The sequence below is a fragment of the Planococcus citri genome, chromosome 3 (assembly GCF_950023065.1).
Source record: "Planococcus citri chromosome 3, ihPlaCitr1.1, whole genome shotgun sequence".
NCBI lineage: Eukaryota > Metazoa > Arthropoda > Insecta > Hemiptera > Pseudococcidae > Planococcus > Planococcus citri.
This window is the reverse complement of record NC_088679.1, coordinates 30,892,516-30,909,576: the sequence shown is the minus strand read 5'-3', so window position 1 is coordinate 30,909,576 and position 17,061 is coordinate 30,892,516. Positions and strand designations below refer to the sequence as shown.

General features: G+C 33.4%; 1 protein-coding gene across 3 annotated transcripts in view; it reads right to left on the bottom strand.

The window, feature by feature from the left end:
• Positions 1-16,378, bottom strand: part of nan (transient receptor potential cation channel subfamily V member nanchung) — a 49,328-nt gene extending 32,950 nt beyond the window's left edge. For 2 of the 3 annotated variants that reach the window (XM_065353950.1, XM_065353952.1), the window contains exons 1-2: positions 16,231-16,378; positions 15,231-15,409 (exon numbers count right to left, since the gene is read on the bottom strand). In XM_065353950.1, the coding sequence (XP_065210022.1) occupies positions 15,231-15,409; positions 16,231-16,321 (270 nt within the window). In that variant the 5' untranslated portion in view covers positions 16,322-16,378. Of the gene's footprint in view, positions 1-9,901; positions 10,406-15,230; positions 15,410-16,230 lie in introns of those variants that run through there. The other variant, XM_065353951.1, reaches the window with a different exon arrangement.
• Positions 16,379-17,061: the final 683 nt, after the last annotated feature.

Sequence of the window (17,061 nt, the reverse complement as noted above, 5' to 3'; positions counted from 1 at the left end):
AAGTTAAAAGTTGATACAGGTAAAAGTCAGTTTTTGGTAATGCTGTTCAAACTTCAATCGATCATTTCCAATTTTTGAAAATTATAAACAAATAGGTAGGTCAGGTACTCGATAAATAACATGACTAATTTGATGAAATGTTCAATTTTTTTTTTCGGAGGTGGTCCATTAAAGTTTTATGAATCCATAATTATTTGAGAATTTATTAACTCTGGTTTATGTAATGACGTCAGAAAAAACCCTGCATAAAAATTTTAAATTTTATCACATTTTCAAAAAAATAAAAATAAAATTACCTACCTACCCAGACAAAACAATTACCTACGTACTGAAGCTATACTCGAGAAACGCAAAACACACCAATTTAATTTACAAAATTGTTTACGTGGTCGACGCAACGACTTCAGATTTTGCAAATTTTCATTCACAAGTTGGCTTTTTATTCGTTGAAAATATTATTCTGCGGAATATTCCTGAACGTAAACACTTTTAAATTAGCCAAACGTTAAATAACAATAAACAGAAACACTTCCAGCGTGTTAAACACGCGTTATATTATAGCATTTTTCATTTAATTTACCTATCTTTTTGCGGCGCGGTGGCGTTTTTATACTTTTTAATACATCGGTGGGCGAATTTTTCATTTCATATAAAACTCGCCGCCGTAAGAAGACAGTTCGTATTAAAAATTACGCAAAAATTATAACGTTTTTTTACGATGAAATGGAGCGTATTCAAAAAGCACGTGAAAACAGCAACATAAATAAGCGTATTTTTGCGCTAAAAAAGGAAATTAAAACGAATGGAATGCTCGAGAACTTGCCAGCGGTATACGGTGGCGGTGTAATTAAAAAAATTTCAAGAAAGTTTTCATCCTTACATATTTCTCTCAAATGGAAAAACTTGGTTTGCAGATAATGAAATGAACGTTGAGTGTTCGTTTTACGTTATACGTAAGATACGAATCCTAATTCCAAATGAACTTACTCGTATATAGCTTTAAAATGTTGGGTCAAAATGTGCACCAGACGAAATATAATTTCTCATCGATGAAAATATTACATTTGATTCAAGGTTCTTTTTTTCGTACGTAGCTTTAAAATTAATCTAAACGCATTCGAAGCTGCAGAAACCCAACGTTGAGATTTAGGTAGGTAGGTACCCATAATCCTGCGATGAATTACGAAAAAACTAATTCGTCAAAATTTCATTATCACATTCGATAAAAACCATGACAAACTCTTTTTCTACGCGAGGGCATGTTTCAAAATGTCGTAATTCTACTAGCACGTTGTAGTAGTAATACTTTTACGAGACGGTCAGCAAAATTTAATTTCATCCAGCTTTTTCATCTTCGAGGGTATACCGACAGGAAGTCGTTTATTAGCGCGAGTATCTTTAAATTTGCCATAAACTCGATGAAAAAGTACGGAAATTGAATAGATAACTCGATGATATAAGAAACCTATTGACGATAAGTGCAGCTTATATCTCACATATTAGATATATATGTGTGTGATGCAGTTATTTCCTGTTTCATGGTGGGATGGCGGTGTTTTTCAACGGTTGAAACCCATTTGTGTATCATCAAAGGGAACTTTTCAAAGTGCTCATCATTGTGGAAAAATTATAACGACGCGACGCGACGTGGGAATGGTTTATTAGCAAATTAACGCGATTAAAAGCAAAAACTTGAAAGGACCAAAGTTTTTCTAACTTTGTCAACCTTATTAATGTGTTTCTCAAATATACGCTTACTCGCTTAATTCACCTATACCGTGAAATTTTGTCGCAGGATAAAACAAATATTAATAGGTGGAAATGATGTCAGGTATTTCTATCTGCATTGGTGAGAATATTTTTTTTTGTTCTAGGTAGGTACAAAAACTCCGAACAGGTGGTTTTTTTTGGGTTGGAATTTTTTTCTTAGAGAGCTATTTTATGGTAATTCTTTTTATTCGTCCCCTAACGGTCCTAACTTGTCCAATGGCTGTCCCTGTTGAAAAGGAAAGGTAGTAGAAGAAGTTGGATCGAAAAAATAAGGTCACATTCGTGTTTAGCGTCTTCGAAAACATACATATATAATAAGTAGGTACCTATAATTGACGATGTACTGTACAATTTCGTCATCACTACGCCAAACAATTGTATAAACACCCCAACTCTCTTATGTTAGAAACGGTGAACTCTGTAGATACATATAGACTTAGTAGATATCATATAAGTGATCTAAAATTTAGATTTATATAATTTATTTAATTTTTAGAGGTTTAAACCCCTCTTCACCTGTGTTTTCTGAATGTTACTCAAGTAACAGATTGAATAAATATTACTACTACTACTACTACTTTTAGTTTTAGATCTTGATAAAGGAGGTGCCGATGGGGGGGGGGGGTGTAACCAAGGAATGAAAAAATTCCAGTTTTCCTCATTTTTAAAAAATTGGATAGTTCGTGGATCATCATTATTATTCAATTCCCGAATCCTGGGGGCAACAAATTGAACTTAATTACAACGAGGTAAGTTCGAACATTGACTTGATCTATGAATCCAAAAAGATCTTGTAATTTTTTTTCACGATTTTTAGTGTGATTTTCGGTTTTTTATTTTACCTTTACTTTTTTGATATTTTCATTTTCTGTTGTTCGTTTAATTTTTAGAACTTCAAGTTTTATTTTCAGTTTTTAATTTTACGTATTTAAAAATTTTTCTATTCTATTTTTTAAATTTGATTTTCTGGGTTTTTGATTTCATTTTTAAAGTTTTTGACTTAATTTTTTTCCATGAGGGGGGGCGGGGGGGTGTTTATTTCCAGAGTTTTACCGACTTTTTTTTGAGATTTTATGAAACTTATTATTTAGAAAACGGCTGAATCAATTTTGATCAAATTTGAAATCTCACTAGGCCTGCACGATTTCTACAAAGTACTAATACGATCCTAAATTTTTGATGAATCATTCATGAACGAATTGATACCATTCGCCAAACGCCAACGAATTGATCAATTCTTTAATTTATGAATCGATTCGTTCGCGAACGAGTCACTTATACGAATCAATTCGTTCACGAATGGTTCACAAAAAATAATTCAATCCGTTCGTGAATGATTCACCAAAAATTGATCAAACGAATCGATTCGTTCGCAAATGAGTCACTAATACGAATCGATTCACTTGTGAATGAATCGCCAATACGAATCAATTCGGTCGTGAATGATTCATCAAAATGAATCGATTCGTTCGCGAATGAGTCACTTATACGAATGGATTCGTTCGCGAATGATTTAGTAACTATTGATCAACTCGTTTGCGAATGATTCACCTACAAATCAATAATAAATTTATTTACTTAATCGCCAATTGTTCATAAATGATTCGATTCGATTGTAATCATGATCAATTGCTGTACAAATGTTTCATAGAAAGTGAATCAATTCGTTCGTAAAAAATGTTTATTTAAAGAAAAGTCGATCTTCTCACGCTAAATGCGTGATGGGTTTTTGGTTTTACCTTCATTTTTGGATTACCTACCTATTCATGTTCTAAAAATTGTTCAAAAATTGAGGGAAATGAACATATTTTTATTGCGGATTAAACCGAAACCGATAAAACTAATTAATTTTTTTTATTAAAAAATGATCAAAATTTGAAATCTAAATTTCGGACTGATAATGGAACTTTTTGCGAATTGGCACTTTATGATCCAAGCTAGATCTAAAAAACGTGCCCTAAAACCCTTGAAGCCAAAATTTCAAGCACCAAAGTTCATTTTTGGATTTTTGGCAAATTTTTGAAAATTTAAAAATTCTGCTTTAAGCACTGACTACCTCTTCCCTCCCCTCCCAGCGAGACATCTATTGAATGATTTCTATTTCACGTCCTAAAAATCATCATGAATTATTTTGAAAGAAAGAACTGTTATTTGAGAATTCTTGAACCCAAAAAAAGAGCTTTGAGCTTTTCCAATGGTCGTATCCAAAAAACAAATTAATTCTCTGAAAAGAAAGTGAGTAATTAAAAAAGTCTTTGTAATTGTGTGAGCTTTAACTTTTATACTGATTAGTTGAACTTTTGCAATGAAAGTTCAAATTCGAGCTTTTCAAATTTTGATCACTAATTTTAAATCGCATAATCGATTTTCTTAACCCCACAAAAGAAGATTTACGTAATGCTCTAAATTTATACTTAAGCCCTCAAAGTTGATTACCTAGTTTTGTAAGAAATGACAAATGTAAAAAAATGTTGATTACCTCCCCCTCTCAATCAGTGACAGTTAGGATAGAAAAAGATGGTTATTTTATTGAACCATCGATAAGTAAGAATAATAGAACATGTAAAAAAAATTCAAACCGAATTGGAGGATCCGACCATTCTTCGTTTTTTGTTCAAAATGATATGAAACGGACCTCATGGTGAATTTTGCTGTATTTACGGCGAACTGGTTATGCAATAGTATATTACACAACGAGGGCCGAAAAAGTGATTTTTGACGAGGGTGAGGTTTGTGACCCGAATGAAGTGAGGGGAACAACTCACACGAGTTCAAAATCACTTTTTCTCCGAGTTTAGTGAAGTAATTTTTCCTGAACGAGGGTGGAAAGTACTTATTTTTACATCCGAGCGATTCTCGCGAGGTTGGAAAAGTAGTACTTTTCAGCCTTAGATAGGAAAATTTATTAACATATTGTTCACGGGGCTTGCAAATTGCTGAAGGGGTACCTACTTGTGACTTTCCACCAGTTGATTTGCATTTTGCATTTCACAGATGGATTGGAATAATTCTTCTTCTCAAAAAGCTAAGAAAAATTCAAAATAGAAACCAGTCAAGCAAAAATTACAGCCATGAGACTTGTAAAATTAATTTTTTAATTTTTTTTTGTACCTAAGTTCTTTTTACTTTTTAAAACAGAACACACTTGAGCCCTGAGGTACTTCTCTTTGAACCACTGTAGTTTGGGAACTTCTTCAAGTAGAAAACTCGTTCTACTCTTGTTTTGTAGAGGAAGGATCGCTCTTTCCAGAGGTGACGAGTCCAACAACTTTTTGATCAGCCCTCATATATCGCACCTCGGGAGTTATAAGGTCACATCTCAAAAAAGTGAAATTTTACAGGAGAGTGATTTTCTTTTTTTTAAAAACTTGATTCATTATTTTTATCAACTTATAATTAATTGTGAGGAATGAATAGCACCTCATTTTAAAGATCTGGTATCCTACCTTCATTTAGCATAAGAACACTTTGAAAAATAAAATCTTAAAGAGGAAATATTTCAATGTTTGGAAAACATTTTGAGTTATAACCTTTCATTAAAGTTGATGTGGAGGCGAAAGGAAGCGTCCAAAAAAAATTTCATGCTATCAAAGTTGTAGAGAATTAAATTTCCAATCGACGTAATGTCGTTAGTTTTTTTCCAAAGTGCTTAGTTTTTGAGTTTTTCTCAAAAAACTAAAATTTCATGATATGTGCAAATTCATTTTTCTGAAAAGTAATAAATTTAAAAAAATTTTTCCATTTGGTACAAACCAATAAAAAACGCACTCCTTGTGACTATTTCTAACTGACAAACATTCAAAACAATCAAAACTATTTGTTAACACTTTGTATGTATGAAATTTTCTCAAAAAAGGTGGAGTTTTTTGAGATGTGCCCTTATAACTCCAAACAACATGCAATGTTGTTGAGATTTTGAGTTAGGCCATTTGCGTTTTATACAAGATCTAGATAATGTACCCAACTCAAAGTGTAATTTTTGGATGAGGGGGGTCATACAAACCCCAAAAATGCAAAAACATCAAAATCAATTTTTTTTGAGATGTGACCTTATTACTCCCGAGGTGCGATATCTAGTATTCAAAATTTCCAAATCCTTGTTACAAAAAAAATACTTAGTTCCACATTTTTACATCGCAACAGAAAGCAGGAAGGTGGTTAATATTTTTCAATTTGAAACCACCAGAAAGAAAATATTAACCTAGATAATATAAATTCCGAAAAACATCATTTTTTGCAATTAACTTCCAAAAAGTCCTGCTTATTGCTAAAATTGTACAAGTCTCGCTTTCTGCCAAAAATTGACAAAATTCTTGCTTTCTTGCAAACTTATCAAAAAATTCTAAACAATCTCATTTTTTCAAAAATTGTCCGAAGTCTTGAATTTTCGACAGAAACTACCAAAAATCCCTTCCATTAAGAGATACTCACCCTACTCAGAAAGAAGAGCAAATTCACACCTGCCGAATCCATATTTTCAAAATTGCATTGTACATAGATTGTTTTGTACTCGTACAATACAAAAGTGTACCTAGGTATTTTTCAATTTTTATTTATTTTTTCGTCAATTTTACAAATGACTTGTGTGAACAGTTCGATTGACTATAACAATGAAAATATCAAGGAAAAGTTTCCTTATACGAGTAAAACTCGAATGCCTGGTAGTTATACGTGTGTCATGTTTAATGATAGAATATTCTCTTCACTGAAAATTGGAAATTTCAGTTTCATTCATTTGATGTGTACGTAATAATACGACGACTACAAACGTAAAATAATTCTATGTATCGATTCGTCGGCAATATAGAGTCATATTTACTCGGTTTTAGTTTACATTTGCGATTAGACAACGATACATCAAGCATAATTTGGCATTTTCTGCGAGATGTTAGAATTTAATTACGTTTAATTTAGAACTTATCACGCGTAGGAAATGCGTAAATATGCCTTTCTCGAGTATATTATAACGCTTCTAGCCTTAGGTGTACGGAATAAATTTACATTTAAGTAACACTGCATATACGAGTTAGATGGAGATGTGATCAGTTTCTCATTGATGCCGATTAATTTCATGTCAAAAGACAGCTCATAGAACTCGGTGTTTAAACAAGAGTAGAAATTTTAAAGGACCGATTTTTTTACCGACTTTGCCGTGAAACGGAAAACGACTTTGCCGTGAAACGGAAAAGTAAGGTATTGTATTTGTCATGATGGTTGAGGATTTGGGTGGGGGTGGGTTTTCTTGACGTTTTGGAGTGTGCTGATCACGATAAGACATATGGCGCAAAACGAGATAAGTTTACATATATATATACTGTCTTAGAGTACATTGCGAGATCCGACATATACACAGGCATTGCGAGATCCGCCCAAAAAAAATTCGAAAAATGCTAAAAACTGAAATAATAACCCTACAACTTCGTTCAAACGCACGTTGTAGTGTGTAAACAGTGCCTTTCTATGCATTGCCGCCATCAATTTCGCGATCCGCATAAACCGAGATCCACCAACGGCCTAAACCTGATTTGGAGGTGGATCTCGCAAGATGCGTCGTTTATCTATTTTCAAAAATTGTATATAAGTATATGAATAGTAGGCAAAACGAGATCCGGCTGAAAATGTGTGTACAGGGTCCCCCGGATCTCACGAGTACCATGGCATATGAGAGAACTTGCGAGATCCGGCAAAAGGATCTCAGGATCTCGCAATGCCCGATTTTATATAAAACGGATCTCGTAATGTATGGTTTTTACATGTATATATATATATAGCCGCATACAGGTAAACTCATAACGTTTTGTATAAACAGCAATCTCAAGACCCCTCTGTAACTTCGTTGCTGTGCATACGCTCGACGCGTCACCCCATAGGCCTGATAGTACTCGATGTTAGGCCGCGTTATATTCGTTAACTTGATTTTTGGGTCACCTGTGGAAAGGTATTTCATTGCCAGAACATCAATTTTTCAGAAAAGCTTTTTTTTAAAAATCTCAAACGTCTCTGTTTTTCGCGAATGCTTTTTTAACAAAGCATCCTACAGAAAAATAACCAGCTCTGAGCAGAAAGGAAATTTAATTCTCTACAATTTCCTTCATTGCATTTTTTTCCTAGGGTGCATACTTTTCCCATAAAATCAATGTTTAGATTGAAAAACACGAAAATTTGGACCTGTATAATCAACTTAAAATTAAAATTGAGCAGTCAAAAATTTATTTTAGACGATTTTTGACCACGCCATGTGAAAGAGGACATCTTCAACCACCAAAATCACCAAAAAGAACGTAAAAAACGTAAAAAATGATTCTTGGCAATAAACACCTTTTCCTCATGTCCTTGTACATAATACTTAGGCTATGCACTCATTTGAAAATTGAGTCAAAAGAGAAAGTGTATAAACGGCAATCTCACGTCCCTGCTCAAACTTTGCCAGTAGACTCCCCACACCTTGTAGATTCATATGGCACCTCATCGAAAAGTCACGTCCTAAAAAGGTTACGAGTTTGTCAAAACGTTATGAGTTTGCTGGTTAATCTATAAAAAAGTTACGAGTTTACCCCCTAGAATATTTATATTTATTTATATATATATTTATTTATATATCAATTTATGTATAAATTTGTGTCACGCTGAACTCAAAAGCTCCGAACTTTAAGTCGAAACTGATGATGGCAAAATATTGCTTTGATACTGAACTAGAGAAATTTTTAATTTGGTCGAAATCGGTTCAGCCGTTTACGAGATATGAACGTTTAAGTGTGTTTCAACGTTAAGGATAAGCAGAAATTTGTGTAAACCCTTATATCTCGCAAACGGCTCACCCCCAACAAACAGACGGGGTGGTTAGGGAGTGTAGGTTGCGGATCGGTGCGCCGGAGGTCGGGAGTTCGAATCCCGCGCGAGTCAAGAGGAGAAAATTTTTTGTTGATTTTTTTGTTAATTTTTTTGTTAATTTTATCCGTTCAAAATTTTTTTGCCATAAAAAATCAAAATTTTTCAAAAATTTCTAGTGTAATTTTTGTTTTAACAAAAAACATCAAGTTTTTGGTAAATAGCAAGTAAATTTTGATAATTTTTTTTTGGTGAATTAATAGTAATTTTTAGTAAATAAAATGATTAGTTATTTTTGGTGAATTACTCGTAATTAAAGTTGGTCAAAAATTTTGGTAAATTGCTTGGGTAATTTTTGGTAAATTGGTAAAGTTTGGTAAATTGATAAAAACGTTTGGCAGTAAATTACTGGGGTATTTAAAATTCGGTAAAAAATTTGTAAATTAGTGAGGAAATGTCTGGTAAATTACTGAGGTGAATGTTGGTAAATTGCTGAGGTAATTTTTGGTAAAATGGAAAAAGTCGGTAAAATTGGTAAATTAGTGGGCAATGTCTGGTAAATTACTGATGTAAATGTTAGTAAATTGCTGGGTTAATTTTTGGTAAGTTCGTGAATTTTGGTAAATTGGTAAATTTTGGTAAATTGTTAAATCTTTGGTAAATTTTGGTAAATTGGTAAATTTTGGTAAATTGGTAAATTTTGGTAAATTGATAAATTTTGGTAAATCAGTAAATTTGGGTAAATTGGTAAATTTTGGTAAATTGGTAAATTTTGGTAAATTGGTAAATTTGGGTAAATCGGTAAATTTTGGTAAATTGGTAAATTTTGGTAAATTGGTAAATTTTGGTAAATTGGTAAATTTCGGTAAATTGTTAAATTTTGATGAATTAGTAAATTTCAGTAAATTGGTAAATTTTGGTAAATTGGTAAATTTCGGTAAATTGGTAAATTGGTAAATTTCGGTAAATAGCTAAATTTCGGTAAATTGGTAAATTTCGGTAAATAGCTAAATTTTGGTAAATTGGTAAATTTTGGTAAATTGGTAAATTTTGGTAAATTGGTAAATTTTGATGAATTAGTAGATAAATTTCGGTAAATTGGTAAATTTCGGTAAATAGCTAAATTTCGGTAAATTAGTAAATTTTGGTAAATTGGTAAATTTTGGTAAATCCGTAAATTTTGGTAAATTTGTTTATTTTCCTGTATAACAGAGCAAAGTCGGTTAATCTTGCCTACTGCGCAAGATGTTTTTTTGTATATTATTCTGCACGACCTATCTATATTTTATGTAGGTATAGGTACATCTCTGCATTGATGTTTCTCTTCAAAGATTCATTCTCGTCTGTATATGTATAAGTTGAAATAGGAACGAATCCTCGAATCCTAGTTCCCGACACGATAACTCCCTGGAAACTATTATTTAGCGAAATATATCCACTTGTCGAGTCGAATACTCATCAAAATTACGACAAATAAAAAATTCGCTAAACTTCGCTTCAAGTTTAGCGTCACGAAAACATTACATCGAGTTTCACGAACATCGTACGTATATTCTCATCGTATATCGAACTGCCAGCGTAGTTCGTCGTATACAAGTTGCAGAATTTGCCAGGAATTTTTTTTATTTAGGTACGCGAAAAACGTAAATAAATGTTGAAACTCGGTAAATTGAAAAACATGTAGCACATTCGTATTTTCCACACCATCGGATAGCCACAATAATCAGCAATATCAGTGAAAATATTTTTTCGAGTTTATCGACACGAACGTCGACGGACGAGACGAAAAACTCAACCACTGTGAAGAAGTATGCACTCGTATTGGGAGAAATTCGATTTCATAGAAAATTACATCAAACCGAGCGTATAAATTGTTCAAAGTGGATATCAAAATGTTACGATTGTATATAGTATAACGTTTTATATGGCAATTAAATTGCGTGTTCTTTTTTTTATGCATTTCTCGACACTTTGCAGTTGTGCAGATGCGATTAAACGTATATCTTACGTAAGCTTTATTCTCTCTTGCCCTTTAGCCAAGCTTTGAACAGCTTTTAAAACACGTAGCCATTTCAAGGTGCTCGAGTTGAAACCGTCGTGTAATTATTGTTCAACTTGATACGTAGGTAGGTAGGTATTTTTACTCGAATTAAGCTTATGTGGTCCTGATGTCAAAGTTGAAAGTACCTAAGCTGATGCTAATTTACTTTTAACGACTTTGGTCTTATCTTTCTTTCAAATTTTAAAGGCACGTTTTGCATATAGAGTGAAAATTCACCGACATACCTTATTACCTCGAATGTCGTACTTTTAATTGAAATTAACCTAAGTGTACACAGCTTCGCTATTTTCGACAGGCATCTAGCCAACTTATCTACGAGTATATGCTACTCAGCTGTGTAATACCTACTTACTCGACAAAAACGTATAAGTACGAAGATTTAGACTCGAAATGCTAAGTGAATAAGACGCTAATGGTCCATGTTGAGTAATTTATAAGCTGCAAGTCAAAATCATTATTACATATCGTTTTAGGATGTTGTGCCATCTGATTTTGGTAACCCCTACTCTGACATAAGGGCCATTCCACGTCAATTCGTCCAAGAAGTGATAGGGGGGAGGGTCGACGATTTTTTTGAAATTTTTCCTGTGGAAAGACCGAAGGAATGACCAATGGTGCAAATCGCAGCCCTATACCAAGGCTGCTAAGGGGGTGTCAAAGTTTTTAGTGAACTTGAAATATCATCCATTTCAGCAGTGGATTACTCGATAACTGCGATACGATACCGATACCAAAATAGATCATAAAAATCATGTGATGTCACTTTTTTTCGTACGAAAAATTAGCTCGAATACCTAGTTTCAAAACGTAGTTTTCATATCGTTCCGACTTTCAGAAATTCTGAAAAAAATACCAATATACTATGAACAATTTTTCATGAAAATCAAAATTTTGAAAAAATTCAAAAAATAATCGAATTTTAATTTTTTTGCTATGAGTGTAATTTTTATCAACTTTTTCATGAAATACGTCAGAAAGAGGTCAAAATGTAATGACAACTGAATAAATTCAAGCTTTTTTTGATGTTTGGAATTTGAAAATTGAATTTTTTCGAAGTTTGATTTTTTTTGTGATGAGTTCATTTCATCGATTGAAAGAATTTTTTCAATTTTCTTAACGAATACGTAAAAATAGGGACTATAGATGGGTCAACTTCACCAATCTAAACTTTTTTTGGTCTTTTAAATCAAAAAATCGAATTTTTTCGCAAACTTTCAATTTTTTAAAATCAATTTTACGAAATAACGCCATCTCAATTTTTTAATATGTTGTTCAGCATGAAAAATTGTTCATAATATATATTTTTTTTAGAATTTTTGAGAGTCGGAACGATATGAAAACTATGTTTTTAAACTTTTCGAGCTAATTTTTCGTACAAAAAAAAGTGACAACGCTGATTTTTATGATATCACCAAAAAGCCTTTCAAAACCCCTAACTATTGGAAAAAGTTCCCTTTTGGTAGGTATCGCGGTTATCGAGTAATCCACCGCTGAAATTGTGATATACTACTATGCCGTATGTGACATGTATAGGGAAACCCACCTGGTAACACTGCGTTGTACTGGCAACACTGCGTCCTATACTCGTAAGCTAGCCACATGAGCTGAGCTACAAGTGTAGGAAAAGTCAGTAATGTGTTCGAGTCGACTCGGGCATGTTATTCATTGCTAATCGGTTAATTCTTCAGTTAGTTTATAAGTTTTACTCTCGAGTGTTGAGTGTTTATGTTTAATTCTCTTTTAGTTCTAGTTAGTGTTATTTATTATTAAGGCCCAGTACAGTGAGATGGATTGGGCAACGGTGTTGTATTCAATCCTACTCACGCTTAACGGAAATGCAAACAGTGTTCCATTTCCACCAAAGGTAAAATCATATCGATGAATACTTTCTAGGTACTCTCGTTGAAGAGACCCTTAAACCTCATACACCGATCGAGTGTACTAGCTATAGCTATTAACCACATGTCAACTAGTATAATTACATTCATAGATGTATTCATACTGTATATGTTAACTGTGTTGTAAATATTACACACATTATATATTTCTGCATATTCGTCTGTGTTGTTATTTATGGTGTGTGTGAACATCTGTTAAGAGTGTAAATACAATACTTTCCTACTCACGCCCATAGCCGGGGTAGTTATATTCTAAGGAGTATTTATTAGAAATACTCTAAGGGATATTTCCAGGAAACAACACAATATACCATACGTAAGTACTCTATCCTAAGTACGTAAGGTCATTTTACCCTCTTACAAAATGGATGATATTTCAAGTTTACTGAAAACTTTGACACCCCCTGGCAGCCTATAAAAAAGGGCTATATGGCTGCAATTTGCGCCATTGGTCAGTCTTTCCACAGGAAAAATTTCAAAAAAATCGCCGACCCCCCCCCCTTACCACTTCTTGGTCGAATTAATAAGTCATTCTGAAGCCTCCAGCATGAGTTATGATTTTTTCAAAATTTCAAAATGTCTCCAAAAAGCATGAAATCTATACCGTGCGATTTTCGATTTTTCCGGAATTAAAAATAATTTAGGTTGCTAAAAATTGAGCCGTGGTTTATTCTGGACCTATTTTAACAAACTTTTCAAAATTTTGTCCAGTATTCCTGGTGGATATCTTGTACGTTTTTTTTATCGGAATATTTGTAATGATAGATAGGTAGGTAGGTACTTAGGTAGGTAGGTAGGTAGGTAAGTATAGGTAACTGGAGAATTCTGGTCAAAAAACACAAAAAGACCCTTGAGATGCCCGCCTGAAAATCGGCTCAAATGAGCATTAAACGCTTCAAACAGGTTGAGAATGAACCACAGCTCGATTTTCAGCTGCCCAAATTTATTTTCATGCGTTTTAGAGAAACGTTAAAATTCTAGAGAAATCAAAAATCGCGCTGGAGCCTTAAGAATGGCCAGAAATGGCGAAATTCGGTTCGACGGAGTCGATTAGTATTACTTATTGTGAGTTTCATGACTAATTTCCATCATTATTACTAAATAATTTTGAAAAAAGCATAAATCACCAAAAATGACATGAAAATAAATTATAAAAACTCTGCAAAAATCGTGAAATCAATTCGAGCAGCTGAAATTTTGGTTATCGAACAACTTCTTGAAAACCCCATTTACTGAATTTATTGGGGCAACCCCCTCGCCCAATGGGACTCTCAGGAGGATCCAACTGCAAATTCAACTTCATTATTCGTGTTCAGTGGGTTCTATTCATATTATGATAATGATAACGATACCCATATTGTCAATCTTCTTTCGCCCCAAAATTGAGGGAAGGGGTGCTCATGGGCTCAAATTGGGGTTTTAAAGAAGTTGTTTGATTTTCTACTGTCTTCAAAGGTTCGCATGCAAAATTTCGAAACCATGTTACTGGCAGTATCGCTTTTTTCGGTGGTGCCATGACACCGGAGGGGGGATTTTGAAAAAATTCACAATGTTTCCTATTTTGGGTGAATTCAAATTTTTTTGTTCAAAACTTGTTGAAGTATGATTTTTTCCACGAAAAAAACCGTTTTTCGTTATTGTGGGCTAGGGTGGGTTGAGTGGGGGAAAAGTTTTTGAGTCCAACATTTTTTTTTAAAATATCTAACTGAAATTTCAAAAATCCGAGGGCAGGACCATTTTACCTATTTCACCCCGGAGATTTTTGTTTTTTTGGTGTTTGTGAAAATACCTATTAAATTTTTTACATCTTCATACAATATAGGCTACAAACCCACGCTAAAATTCTCACAGCTTAATTGCGAATTAGCTTCCGGATTTAATGATTTCTCAAGAATCCCGAAATTGCAATGTAGTTTACTACCTTCCCATTTTCGCTATGAAAGGTCGCACATTCACCCGACCTACAGATATCTACCTCAAATTTTTACGATTATACCTACTGTATATACCTACTTATTTGCGAAATGTAGGTATCTATATAATATATCCACGCCTTTCATAAATGAGGACGTGGGTGAAATCCATATTTCCTCTTTCGCAAATAAACCAACAAGTTCCTACACGAATTAGGAAATGGAGATCATTTTACCCTTTTCTTTTCTCATTATCATCTCACATCTCATCATTTTATCAACTCTACGATGGTATTTTTACCACATTTGTTACATCAAGGAAGTAACAAGCAAAAATATATCTTCAGCCTACCATCACGAGCTTATGGTTTTATAATTCACGTTTCACACATGTTGCAAAAAATGCGATAAAATTTTCTCAAAATTTAGAATGTGTGTTCGACACATGGAAATTCCAAATTCTCGTTTCTTCTCAAAAAATAATACATATTCTGTTTTGAAGAAAAAAATTGTCGTAATTTAACCAAACTCGGTTTACAAAAATATGTTTCAGTTTTCTTCAACGAAAAATTACTATAAAAATATTCATTTTTTATACGATAATTTATGTTTGTAATATGGTATCCTGCGGAAATACAATCATATCGTGTTCAGTTCATATTGCACAGAACAGAACGTTCGATATACCATACCGACCATCTTCGAAATGTACACGATACTTACATGTTGGTTTTGAAAAAATTTACGACTACATCTTACCAGTTTATGTCTCGGTCTATCTTTATTTCGCAATAAAACCAATTTCCATATGGGTATTTTCTGTCCATTGCCTTTATTGTAAAGAAACGGTTCGACTTTGGTTTTAATGGCGTGATCGAGTTCTGCGAATTGTTTAGTTTGTGCAGCTTGTTTCATCAGCTCGACCAATAATCCACCACCTACGAGATATTGTAAAATTTCACACATTAGCTAAGTATAAGTATGTACATTTTACAAAAGTTCTCAAGACCTACTCATCTACTATATTACGACCAAGTCGAAGGTAAATATTTGAAATTGCCCGGGTATTTTTAACCATTTGAACGAAACACGAGCTATAAAATCTTTTAAAATAATATTTAGCTTGTTCGGAAATGAGAGCGAAATTATCATACTTCGAGTAGCATCGGTTAAAATGTGGAAAAAATCATCATTAAATAAATATAACCCATCGGGGGAGTTTTATAATGTGAAAATGTAGCTCACAGATTCTACCTAGGTACTTGGTATCTTGGGCTACGAGACTTTTCACATTTGGAATTTGTTTCCTCGTTTTAATCCGCGAGTAAACTTATTTCAAAACATAAACAAAATTGTAAAATTCGTAAGGTAACACAATTTGCCAACAACTCGATCTGCGAATTATAATTTCAACTCGACGACGAAAAAATAACAAAACAAATGGTAGCTGCTCCCGCTCGAACGACAACAAAAATATTATTACGTTCAACTGTTCAAGCCCTGAGCTTTGAGTCTTGTGTAGCGAAAACAAAAAGATAAATCGCCCTTTTGTTAATTATAATTCGTTTTTTCTCCTTTTTTGGAAAAACTGACTTAATTTGTGTTATACAAAAGACAAAAGACTAACAGATGTTGGTTTTTGAGAACAAAAAAAAAAAAAAAAGAAATGCCTAGGCTATACTAGATTAGAACGTCTACGAGAGTTTTTGAAAATATTACTACTTTACGTACGTTTAATCTTCTATATAAATAAGCGTACCTTTAAGATCGACTAATTTGTAAATTAAAATGGACGAAGTATCCGCCTGTTTTTTCACTCCGCTGGTTACATTGCTCTCGGTATTACCCATTTTTTAATAACATCACTTAAATTCTTAAAGACACAAGGTTCACTACCAAATGAAAACCGACCGTAGAGGGTGGAAAAAAAACTAAGGCAAAATAGTGGCGCATTTATACAACGTCGATATTTCATCGTGGATTTACCAGTCACCGAATGGTACGTAGTAAAATAACATTTTGCCTCGGCTATTACTTACTTGTTGTAGATGTTGTGTTGTTTTTTTCTCTCTCTTTAATATAAAATTAAAAATGATTTAACGCGTGTTTTGCTCTAGGTAGGTAGTATAGTAGTTTAGACTTACAAACGTGAGACGATCGTGAGGATGAAGGAGGAAGAGGGAAATAAGATTTGCATCGTGTGGGGCAAAGTGCGAGAATAAATTTTCTGCGAGGGTTGTACTCGCAGAGCCCAGTCAAATTAGGTTCAAACCATTGAAAAAGTTAACAGTTTACGTCGTTTATACTACGTGGATAGAGAGTGTCTTTTTTAACAATTGTAAAAAGATTAACTCTACTCAAGTATTGATAAAATGTTCATCCTCCTTATCCCCTGTCTTGAAATCAGTAAAATTGCTGGTACCTACCTATTTTAATGTTGTGAAATTTTAAAATCAAGTCTGAGGAATGCAGTGGTGAAAATTTTTTGGCCATTATTTTTGAGTTGATAACACAAAAAATATTATGTATAAATGACAGGGTGAATAGGGTTTGTATTAGGGAAGGGGGAGGGAGATTTTGAACATTATTC